This window comes from Manduca sexta, chromosome 23 (assembly GCF_014839805.1).
Source record: "Manduca sexta isolate Smith_Timp_Sample1 chromosome 23, JHU_Msex_v1.0, whole genome shotgun sequence".
Classification (NCBI taxonomy): Eukaryota; Metazoa; Arthropoda; class Insecta; order Lepidoptera; family Sphingidae; genus Manduca; species Manduca sexta.
In genome coordinates this window covers 5,949,160-5,961,870 of record NC_051137.1, presented here as the reverse complement: position 1 = coordinate 5,961,870, position 12,711 = coordinate 5,949,160, and the positions used below count along the sequence as shown (strand labels likewise).

General features: G+C 35.1%; 2 protein-coding genes across 5 annotated transcripts in view; one reads left to right on the top strand and one right to left on the bottom strand.

Moving 5' to 3' along the window:
• Positions 1-227: 227 nt before the first annotated feature.
• On the top strand, positions 228-1,732 carry LOC115450722 (protein tilB). Its single transcript, XM_030178805.2, has one exon. It carries the CDS (start codon positions 384-386, stop codon positions 1,680-1,682), a length of 1,299 nt encoding a protein of 432 aa, XP_030034665.2. The 5' UTR covers positions 228-383; the 3' UTR covers positions 1,683-1,732.
• Positions 1,730-12,711, bottom strand: part of LOC115450721 (annulin) — a 42,669-nt gene continuing 31,687 nt past the window's right edge. For 2 of the 4 annotated variants that reach the window (XM_037441857.1, XM_037441859.1), the window contains exons 10-13: positions 4,457-4,513; positions 3,015-3,215; positions 2,468-2,710; positions 1,730-2,315 (exon numbers count right to left, since the gene is read on the bottom strand). In XM_037441857.1, the coding sequence (XP_037297754.1) occupies positions 2,127-2,315; positions 2,468-2,710; positions 3,015-3,215; positions 4,457-4,513 (690 nt within the window). In that variant the 3' untranslated portion in view covers positions 1,730-2,126. Of the gene's footprint in view, positions 2,316-2,467; positions 2,711-3,014; positions 3,216-4,456; positions 4,637-4,888; positions 5,000-5,281; positions 5,468-6,030; positions 6,192-6,409; positions 6,651-7,961; positions 8,114-8,252; positions 8,532-8,902; positions 9,128-10,076; positions 10,324-12,711 lie in introns of those variants that run through there. The other 2 variants (XM_037441858.1, XM_037441856.1) reach the window with 2 other exon arrangements.

The window sequence follows — 12,711 nt, the reverse complement described above, 5'->3', positions numbered from 1 at the left end:
CTAACCTACATATTATAAGATTAAGGAGCATAATAGCATATGATATAATATCATTACTATAAACCTAAAGCTACCTACCTACCTACCTACTATGCTACAAAATTATGAACGTCCAGATTAAATATATCCTAATTTAATTAGTCTTATGTAGCCACTAGTCCGTATAATAAGGAACTACAATTCAAATATTGTTATAAAACCATTTTGGCACAATGTCTAAGGTATCCGTGGCAACCATAGTACGGTTGACATGACAACAGTTAATCAATAAAACATTAGTAATTACAAGGAGAGAATATCATACTAACGGGGAATATTTATTTTGTTACAATAGTATCGCATTTTAAACACGTTCTTACAGTATAACTTTTAAATATAAAGACATGGTTCGCATAACTGTTGAAATGGTGCGTAAAAAAGCGGAACATCACGATCGCATGCTGGCGCCGCTTGAAGAGATCGCTTTACATCAGGAGAACATCGAAAAAATAGAATACATTCAAGATTGGTGTCCGAAACTCAAAATTTTACTTATGCAAAGCAATCTCATCGGTAAAATTGAAAATCTTAATAAACTAAAACATCTAGTTTATCTTAATTTGGCATTGAACAATATAGAAATAATAGAGAATTTAGAAAGATGTGAATCATTGGAAAAACTTGATTTAACTTTGAATTTTATAGGTGAAATAGTGAGTGTAGAAAATCTGTCTGGTAATTATAATTTACAACATTTATATTTAACTGGTAATCCTTGCACTGATTATGATAACTACAGAGATTTCGTAATTGGTTCTTTACCGCAACTCGTAACCTTGGATGGAAGAGATATTGAAAGATCAGACAGAATCAAAGCTCTACAGAATCTTCCGATTATAAGATCAGATATATTATTTGAACAAGAAAATTACCGATATCAAAGAAGAAAACAAAAGTCTCGGTTAGAGCATGACATCCAATATAAATGGGACAATGAATATAAAGACATGGATCCGGAAGAAAGGAATAAAAAATTCTGGGCTGAGAAATGCGAACACGCCCCGGAAGTTCGGCATGAAATAGAGAAGATGCGCCAATTAAAACTAAAGAGTTATGAATCTGAAGAGAAAAAGCCCGAAAAAAGACAATATAAATTATTCACTGCCGAAGGAAGGCCTTTCAATATAAATCAACCCAAAATAGATTTTAGCTTTAATAATACAGATCCTAATTGTTATGTTTTGGATTTAGCTATATTCAAGTACTTAGATACGAGTTTACTCGACATTGATATACAAGTGAATTATGTGCGAGTCACCATAAGAGATAAAATATTTCAGCTCCATCTACCGGAAGATGTCGACATCAGTAACTCAACTGCTAAACGATCGCAAATTACCGGGCATCTAGTGGTTACAATGCCAAAAGCTAATGCACATATTCAACCTAAACTTAAAGCAAAAGAGGAAATAAAAAAGACAGCTGTACTTTATACCGATCATAAAATTGAAGACTGCGACACCAGTTTAGGACAATCTAAAAGGGAATACTTGGAAATAGGTCCAGCAGATAATGTACTGGATTTCACTAAAATGACTTCAGCGGAAACTCAACCGAAATATATTGACCATAGGTTGAAATTAGGTGGAAAGCAACCATCTCCTGGGTTTATAGACGATCCAGAAGTACCGGACCTTATTTAAATACATAATATGGAAATAAAAATTAGAAATAAAAAGTTTTGTAAAAGTTTGGTATAATTTTATCAATAATGTAATTCTATTTACATATACATCACTAATATTAATTTATTAAGTAAGCGTTCAGTGAATAAATACATGGATCTTATAATATAAATACATACATTTTCTTACAAGTATTAAAGAACAGCTTAGGGGCTGTTTTTCATTCGAAAAATACTTTTACATCATGGAATTAAACTCATAATTTTGACAGACCTATATCAATCATTATTAGAATTATTCGTCGATATTCGTATTCAATGATTGAAAAATTAACTCTTCTGTTTTTAAAGCTACCTATTTTTATTACAATAAATTACTGGTCATTCAACCCACTTATGAATTGAACATATTCATCACACATAAGGAAATAGTAAAGTATAGGTACACTAGGACGTTTATAGTTTATAGATTTCTAGTCTCTACTGTGTCGGGAGAGAAGCCATTGCTCTCCGGCATAGTAACATTGAAGGAAAGAAATCCGTCGACGTCTCTCATCTCTTTCGACTGGAACTTAGCTGAAATCTGGTGTCTGCCCGCCCATGGTGGAGTAAGCTTGAAAGTCGCTGTTGCAAATTCGCCTGGTTGAACAACCTGAAAAAAACATCACAAAAAATTCAAACCTCTGCTAGTACTTAACACAGCACAGAGATGGCGTTAGTAGACTGTAACTTTAAAGGATCGCGACAAAACTCAACAAATACATCGTTTAATAAAGGTTTCATTCCTCGTTGTTTTTAACTAACCTCGTCTAGTTCGATCCTTAATTGCTTCTCCAATCCCACTCCCTGGATGTAGAACTTGCAGTTTTTCAATGGAATCGGTAATGGGTTCTCTACTTTAACGTTTACGGTGAACTCTTGGCGGGACATCGGCTTGCCGTCGATGCTGATTTTGATGTCGGGATTACGGACCCTGAAGTCATCTTGTGCGAAGTAATCGAACTCTTTCTCTACGATTGTTGCTAAGCATGCGATGTTGAACGACGCCTGTTAGAAGACAATATTTCGTTAAACATTATTGCCTACTCATGGTTAATAGCAATGTTGACTCTACGTTCTTTAAAAAATAGGCATCACGTAAGTGTAAGTTATTTGAATTTTCCATTCAAAAAGCTTATGGCCGCATGAACAGATCATCTTTTATAATTGTTTAAACATAAAATATTAATCAACAATAGATAAACAACGCCCAATTAGCGAGAGAACCGAGGTTTTAAAAAATCTACATCAAAATCATTGAACCGTAGTTTTAAAAATCATTTACATCTGTTTAAAATAGTTCTAGACGTACCTGATCAACCAATTTCTTATAGTAGTCGTCAAACGTGACGAGCATTTGCACGTTCTCCTTGCCCTCCGGCGCGAGCGTCACGTCGAAATCGTACCTCTTCACTCCATCACCAGTCACTCCTGTGTATGTGACGGTGTCCACGCGAAGCACGCCTTTCACGCGGTGCTGATTGATGGAAGAGCGGTTCTTGATGTGCAGGACCTTGCGAAGACAAATTTATAGATTTAAAAAGGGCTGTATTAAAAATGTTGTGGTCCCTGCGTAATGCATATGTTGGGGCCCCCTTTTTTATTTATATAAAATTGGATATAAAGGGGAAATGGAAGCAGTAAAGACGTCATCGGCTAACGGATTTATTAAATAAAAATCGTTAAATATTTTTTTCACATTGTTTTCTTTGGACTACCTGCACCTGGTCGGTGCCAGGTCCCTAAGCACCTTATTAATTTTGCCTTAAAGCCAATGCGGCCCTGGTTATAAATAGAAATTCAAATTATATAATAGGAATTCAATTTCTTTTTTTACAAAATCAAAATCAAAACCAATGCCAAATATTTCGCAGCTTCACCTGTCACATCTACTTATAACTTCTTAATAGTACTACTAAAATTAAATTAATGAGCCCATGTATTAAAAGGTCAAATAGATTTTCGGTTCGGGAAACACACTTCCAAAGGTCATAAGGTAAATAAACTAATAATTCAAAATAAACAGCTGACAAAGTAATTAATTACGTTATACAACAAAAATTGTCGTATGACGCCATATATTTAAATGTGTGTTATGATGTCAACATATTTTAATTTTAGTGTCCTTTATAACAACCATAATATAATTTACATCTTAATATTCAATACAATGTAAATAACCGTTGTTCGGTGTATAAATATAAGCTTCTGATGCAAGAGGTAAGATTGTATATAAATGAGATTAAATAAATTAATTTGAGATTACGTCACAGTCTGGACTTGAAACTGTATTACTTTAAATCTCATTCATAAAAAAACTAGTCGTTACTTATAATAATTGAGACATCCCGTATCGATTGAAGTAGTCAACTGCGATTGGCTCGCACCTAATCATTATTACTGATTGAATTTGTCGTAATTATTTTTCCTTTTTCAATGTCTTAGAACCGTCATGCTGTAGATATTTTTGTACAACATGAATTGATCAACTGGACCAGAATAGTAGGGACCATTATCAAAAAAAAGCAATGTGAAGTGGCACTGCGTTTCGTTTAGTAAAATTTCCGAAAGTACACAACCCACCATCTTTTCCCTAACCCCTCATCTTTTTATTTAGATTCTGCAGTGCATTCCTTAAGATTCGGTATCATAGTTATTTCTTTTTTCCGTCTAAACATTAAGTAAAGGACTATTAGTTTGCCGACCTGTATAATAAAATTTGCCTTTTATGAAGGGTAAAATTAAATAACTCACCACATTGAAGTTTTGTCCGATCTTAATATCGTCTCTGAGTTCAAACTCGAAAAGAATGTCGTTAAAGGCATCGTTCAGATAGTACCGAGCGAAGATGCTTTCAGACTTGCGTAGCGCCTTCTCCATAGTCATTCTCTCTTCTTTAGTCCTCTCAGGATATTTGTATGTATTCGTGATGTCCTTTAATATAAAGATTAATATCAAAAAGGTGTTTAGATATTATATTATTTGTTATCCCGAAACAATTATCGAATATTATTCAAAACTCCTGTGATTGTATAAATAGTTAATGAATTACTACAATATAGATGTAGCACTATGTTATAATATAGATAAATCCCCAGTAGCAGTCAATTTAACGACGGCAGGAATCTCTTTTTAAAACATAATTCTAGAAATCTTAAATACGTTTAGGTGTATAAAGCGCTTTACCTCACGTTCCATCGAGCCAATGGCTTTGGTCGAAATGTTTTTTCCGATCGAGGTAGTGTCACGAGCAAGCAATTTAAGTGGTTGGATCTCTCCAGAATACTTCCACAGCACCTAAAATATCATATAATAAATATTATATGAACATCAATTAAGAAAAATTGTTTTTTTTTTACCTTTTCATATTACTCTTACCGCAGACGTACCCTTTTTTATAATCTTGGACGTAGATCGTAACAGTTTGGCAATAATTATGGGCAACAGAGACTTTTTGAAATGAATATAGACTTCAGAATAAGATTTTTTTTTTTTATAATTATAAAGATCTAATTATCTATTGAATATACTTTATTTTACTTTCTATACTGTGTTTTTTATAATCTGTAAAACTCTTACTTTATCAGCATTAACTTGTGCGAACACATATGTAGCATCATACGGCCTTTGCAGCTCTCCTTCTAAGACGGCGCGTAACGAGGCAGGCCCGCATCGGAACATGTCTTCAGAAGTCTCCTGAGGAGTCGAATCCAGGGCTTGCCAGCCACCGTACTCGGCGCCGAGGTCTGGCCGCTCCATCCATACCTGATACACCAATTATAATACTTATTTAGTTATAAAATCGAATTTATATTAATTATTGGAATTGTATGTACAAAAAAAAAACATACAATAATAAAATGTAGTCAGTTATTCGTTTTTTAAAATAATAGAGTAGCACATGTTGTTAAAATTTCTTAAATATAAAATACCTACTGACGTTAGTGTGGCTGTGCGTGAGAAGGATAAAAAGTAACAAAAACAACCCTTTTTCTGCTGCAAACAAAATTATCTACATGTTCTACCTTTTGTAAATAGCGGCATGGAAAAATACACCAACGTTCAACTGTGAGACACCACATACGTTTTAATGCATAAGACTTATAAGTACTTAAGTACATTACCATCCTAATTCAATATTTTTCCTAGAACGAACGACTTCATCTCGTAAGACTACTGGAATCCATTCGTCACGCGGAAGCAATAAAAAATAGGTGTATAAATCAAATACAATATATACTTATTATTGGGAATGTTATTTATAGTCACTAAAATTAATAGATCACTTTATGACGTATTGAATTAAAGACAGTATAGTTTGTACGTACCTCATTCCAAACGTGATAATTCCAGACGGAGTCCCTAGTGAATTCATCTAAAGTGGTTCCTTCTTCATCCTTAATTATGTCAATGGTAAGACTGCCCTGGCTGTCATGTGCAGCATCGAAGCCTGTCACAGGTCGGCAAGGAATGCCTAAGGCTCTGCAAACTGAAATAATATAAGTATGTAGTCAGTGAGTAACATTTACAAATGTGATCTTAACTTTATTGTTTCTATGATTGATTACTGCTACCAGCTTTGGACAAGTTAATCGTTTTCTTGTTTCATTTTGTTCTTTAACCTTTTTGTGTTCATAAAACCGTAAACAATAGAACCGGCATTAGATCATCCTTATCCATTTAGGTACAGGTAAGAAAATTAATTACTTGTGGTAAGAACTCCGGCGTAGACCCAGCACTGCGCGTATTTCACTGGCTTCTTCTTCTCATAATACCGCTGTAGGATATTAAGAGAACCAACCCATTTCAGTGGGTGCGTGCCTCCAGCGTAATCGCTGAGCTCGGAGCCCCAGTTCCCGAACAACACTCCATTGTCATCCTGGACATTAACTGCCGCAGACAAAGCTCTGCATGTGCGTATTGGATCACTTCGTGCCCGACCCTTGACCTAAAACAGAACGGAAATTTCATTCGTTAATTATAAACTAAGAGTGAATGTAAATCCGATATGAAATATAGGCTGAAATAAACCAGGTTACACCGGCGTGACCTTAAAACCAGCTGTTATGATTCATTCGTTTAAAACAGAGTTTAAATCGCACCTATCCTAAACAATACATATCTACATAATAATATAATTATGTGCAACTGAACTACTTGCATGTTTCATTTTTCTGTTTAAACCATGGTATTACGGCAAAGTATCTAACGTTACTATTTCAGTTTACACTTCGAAGTTTTTTTTATCCAAATTACAAGATGTTTGTTAAGAAGTCTCGCATTTAGATCACAAATTTTAATAAAAAGATTGAATATATCTATTTTCAGAAATCTATACTTATAATAAATCTGTAGAGAGGTCAATTCTGTACATGAAATATATTTCTAAAATAACTATTAGGGGGTGATTAGGGATCGATACTGATGCCAAAAATGCAATTAGTAAAATTTTTGTCTGTCTGTCTGTCTGTCTTTCTGTCTGTCTGTCTGTCTGTCTGTCTGTCTGTCTGTCTGTCTGTCTGTCTGTCTGTATAACCGTTATAGAAACAAAAACTACTCGACGGATTTTAACGAAACTTGGTACAATTATTTGTCATACTCCTGTGCTGGTTATAGTATACTTTTCATCACGCTACAATTAATAGGAGCAGAGCAGTGAAGGGAAATGTTGGGAAAACGGGAGAAGTTACTCCATTTTTAAGCTTCCGTCGCGTGTGCAACCTTAATGGTTAAAGCTACGCAGAAATCATGTATGACGGAAATGTTCTCCTTAAAATTATGTAAAAAATATCCCACGACAGCATATGTCTATCTTTTATGGTTGACTCACAATAACACGTGTAACTCCCGATAGCTTAGCAGTTCGAAGCTTTCTCATTATATTTGACTACTCTTACGTTTATAACACTCTCAGTCATCCCTAATTAAAAAGTTAACATTATTAAATATTCCTTAAAAAGATTCATAGAAATCGGTATAGAAACACCAAAGTTATACATGAAATACGCTAATAATAAGCCATCACGCGTGAATACTGAATCATGCTATAAGCTTCCTTCGATTTCACCAGGATCCCATCATCAGACCCTGACAGGACAATCGGACCATCTGCATACGACCATACTTAAAAAAACATCCCGACAAATTGAGCACCTCCTCCATTTTTGACGTCCGAAATCCACGCGGGCGAAGCTGCGAGCGGAAGCTAGTACTTAATAAGACTCTAATCTACTTTTTTTTCTTATACAATGTTACCCACCTTACCAACCTCCCGGACTAGATATAAGGCGCAGTCTAAAATATCCTTCTCGTACTGAGCATAATTCCACGGCGTGGGTTTGATACGATTGTATACACCTCTATACATAAGACCAGCGTCTTCTAACACATATTCTTGTCTGTGAGTTTGACCTGCAAAACAAACAATAAAATTCACAGCTCTTTATTTTTTATTGAGATGAGATTAAATTGATGCAGCTTTATTCTTAATTTTGGCGCGCAGTTTCACAATGGCAAATTAAGAATCATCAAATGAACATATTAATATTACCTGGCATATAAACAGAGTCGTTTAAGCACCAAGCGTTGAATAGTACGTAGATGGGATGCGGATCTGTGTAGCTGAGCGAGCTGCCTCCAGTCAACTTAGTATCGATGTCCACCTTCCAAGCTGCCACTATACAATCAGGAGCTGGGGTAACAGCAACCATGAGGTGAGAGTCCACTTGGCTCTCGAACACCGCACTCCAAGCGCCAACAGTCTCCGAGCCCTTCTCTAATAAGGGCACTGCTGCAGATGTTTCATCAGACGGCCCACGCTTCTCAACATCTGCGTATTGAATGATTGCATTTATCACTAGTCTTAAAATAACCTTAGACGGTGCGAGTTCGGCTAAATTTATATTGAAGCACCTTCAGAAGAATTTAAATTGATGTTATTTTTTATTTCAAAAGTTGGTATTGTGTTCTATTAGCCTATAAAGTCCCAGTGTTATGCAAAACCCTCACTAAAAGACTTCGACAAATCGCGTTTATTTCAAAAGAACTTTAAAAAAATAATTTAATTACTTGAAAAGTCACAAATGTTTAGGCCATTAATTTTGAACAAATAAAGAATACAAAGCGTTATTCAAATTCGTGAAAATTTTAAGTACTTATGTACGTGCCTATTATCAGATACATAAAAAATATTATACATACCAGTACAGTAGAAAATGAAAGAGATCGCATCTCTAGTAGCATCATAAGGCCGATTTAGGTGCAAGTCCAGTTTGAACGACTGTCCACGTCTGACGACCAAGCATTTGTCTTCAGGCCTGGTCATCAAGTTGAATTTGCTCGTGTTGTGGCTCTCGCCATTCGTGTCAATACAGAAGTCGATTCCATTAACTGCCAGCACCCCTTGCCGAGTTGCGTCGACGACATCTATGCAAATAATAATTACTGTTTAGTATTTTATATTTTTTAAACCTTACTTTGACCCCAAAGAAGATTGTTTTTAGGAAAAAACAAAAATAACGACGCAGGTATTACCCAAGAAGCAACAAAATTTATCATCACACAACCTTTTTGAATTTATTCTAATTAGAATATTACGAACAGGCAACGTACGGACGAATAAGTAATATCCGAAAGAAATATAGTTTTTAAATGGTAAATTAAATTTTGCTAAAATTTGAAATTATTTACAATATTATATTTATTACTAAGTAAATATTACTGTAGGGAACGAAATTTAATTGCATTTCCTAGTCTTCTGTCCCTTATAAGTATTACAGATCTGAATTACTTGCAATCATCACATTCCGATATCATTTACTGTAGATGTCAAAAGGTCATCAATGTTTATAAACGATGATAGGAATCAATAGAGGATCATAATTACTATTAAGGCTACCACGTTCGTCATCAACAAAAAATTTCGCGCTAAAGTGCTGGCTGCCAGCCAGTACGTCAGTCTTCGTTAATAGGTAAACACCAGAGTACCCATATGCATACGTTAACACCTCAACAGTTAAATATTTAGGCAAACAAATCTTATTTTAGAATAGTTTATAATTCACATAAATCTATGTCAAGTAATAATTTTCCGGAAATAATTTAAAAAAAATACGCTTTTTTTATCTCTTATTATGCGTTTTATATTTTCACAGCAAAACACTTATGTCTAATGTAACATGTTGTATTACGTTTGCTCAATTAAATTCTCTTTCATTTATGTTATGACTGATGTTATGTATAATATACATTATAACATAGGTATTACTACTTATTTTATTAGCATAGACATTATAATATGACATCTATGTAATTCAATGTCAAATTATATACATCGCAATTATAATTAACTATCTTTTAAAGACAAATCTATTACCTGGCTTAAAAGGAACTATTGTGTATTTACGCTTCCCTCCAAAAAACCGCTGCCACAGACTTTTTAAATACTCCATCGTAAAAAAATCACAACTATATCATCACCAAATCACAGATAACCGCACTAAATCATACTTGGTCCGAGAGTAGATCGAAATCGAATTCGTTCGTAACTTGCTAATTGTTTCGGTAAACGTGCAGTTGTTTTTGCACGCCGTCATGGACTGCGGCTCCAGCGTGGGCCACCACTGCTATACTACCATCTCAGTCGGTGATGTCATACAGTCAATAAGACGCGAAAAGCTTCGACCCGTTACTGAGAAATAGGATCCATTCATTGTCGCACTCAAGGTTGAACCACATTACTCACTTTTGACCATGTTACTAAATCAACTACCAAAGATGCATCGATGATCTCATTAGAAAATACATTATACCCGTCATGCTTTAATGTCATTTTATGATGAATGATTAGTGTTTGCATGACGATGTTTACTATTAGCGCATTTTCGTGTTTGTATAACCATGAGGTGGTCTAGGAAATGCATCTGAACATTTGATATTCACGAAGCATGTAGGCCTCACTGGACCAACATTGAATGCAAACTAGATGTCATCATTTCCATATTCGGATGTTGTTGTTAGCAGTAATTTATGTGTTACACAATAACTACTAAACAAACATAGGCGCAGTGTCAATCTCTCGGAAGAGAAATAGAAGATACAAGGTCACTTTTATCCGAGAAGGGGTACGCAGAACTCTCCCCTTTCTGGCTTATAACAAAAAAAAGGTTTGGCAATCACAATCCGGGATATTCCAGGTTCATTTTGGAATGAAAATTAAATTATACTTAGTCTGGCCATAAATACTGTTACACTTAATTATAAAAAAATATTACATTTGAATTTCGAATCTGTCATTTTTATACGATTGTTCATTGTGTTTTCTCATTTTGGCGCCAATACATTGTAAAATATTTTGCGATATTAAAATGGTGTGGGGTGATAAAGAGAACCGAATCGCTGTGATAGCATTACACAAAGTAGGTATGGAGCCAAATGCAATTTTAAAACTCTCCATACACTTGGTATTAGTAAAATGTTTGTGTACCGGGCTATTAATAGGTACAATGAGACCTCCTCTGTTTGTGACAGAAAAGATCTGGCCGTCCACGTAGTGTTCGTACGAAAAAGGTGGTCAAAGCAGTAAGGGAAAGAATTCGAAGAAATCCTGTCCGAAAGCAAAAGATTTTATCTCGGGAAATGAAGATAGCACCTAGAACCATGTCGCGTATTTTAAAAGATGACTTAGGACTTGCAGCCTATAAGAGACGCACTGGCCATTTCTTAACTGATAATTTAAAGAAGAATAGGGTGGTAAAATCGAAACAACTACTGAAGCGGTACGCAAAGGGAGGTCACAGAAAAATTTTGTTTACGGATGAGAAAATTTTTACAATTGAGCAACATTTTAACAAACAAAATGACCGTATTTATGCTCAAAGCTCTAAGGAAGCTTCCCAATTAGTCGACAGAGTGCAACGTGGACATTATCCGACTTCAGTGATGGTTTGGTGGGGTGTTAGCTATGAAGGAGTGACTGAGCCATATTTTTGTGAAAAAGGTATCAAAACATCGGCACAAGTGTATCAAGATACCATTCTTGAGAAGGTAGTTAAGCCCCTTAACATCACCATGTTCAATAACCAAGTATGGTCCTTCCAGCAAGACTCGGCGCCGGGTCATAAAGCTCGGTCCACGCAGTCTTGGTTGGAATCGAACGTTTCGGACTTCATCAGAGCTGAAGACTGGCCGTCGTCTAGTCCCGATCTTAATCCGCTGGATTATGATTTGTGGTCAGTTTTAGAGAGTACAGCTTGCTCTAAACGCCATGATAATTTGGAGTCCCTAAAACAATCTATACGATTGGCGGTGAAGAATTTTCCCATGGAAAGAGTGCGTGCTTCTATTGATAACTGGCCTCATCGTTTAAAGGACTGTATTGCAGCCAATGGAGACCACTTCGAATAAGCTTTTTATATTTTTAATTGTTTTATATTTATGTATTAAACTGACACACTGTAAAAGTAATAAATGTTATTTGCAGTTAACAATTTTCTTTTTTCTTTATTACAATATTTATGGCAAGACTAGGTAATAGTGGGTGAAACCCCTCCCAATTATGGTTCCACTGTATTAATGAGGCAATTAAATACAAAAGATAAAAATCCTTTACAGAATAAATCCTACGAAAACACTTATGCGTAGAAATCTACGGAATTTAAATAAATTGACCTTGAGGTTGACGGTCGCTGGGGTCAATTGAGGCGATTGTACCCAATGTGACAAATTGTTATCATCGGCAATTACTTCCTAAATTGTTTTCTATTCGTTATACCATTCTAGGATCGTATTTAATGCCGGTAATCTTTATCTGTTAATTGCTATCGTTCTGCTATGAATCGAAATTTCATTCGGGCGTTTTACGTGACTGACAAAGAGACTTGTTTTATACGTGCGTCGTGTACATTGCTCTACAAGATAACTGCATTCATAATAGATTGAATGTATGCAAATAATTGATTACAAAAATACTTATATACATAACATGTACAGATGTTATAAAATATGAGAAT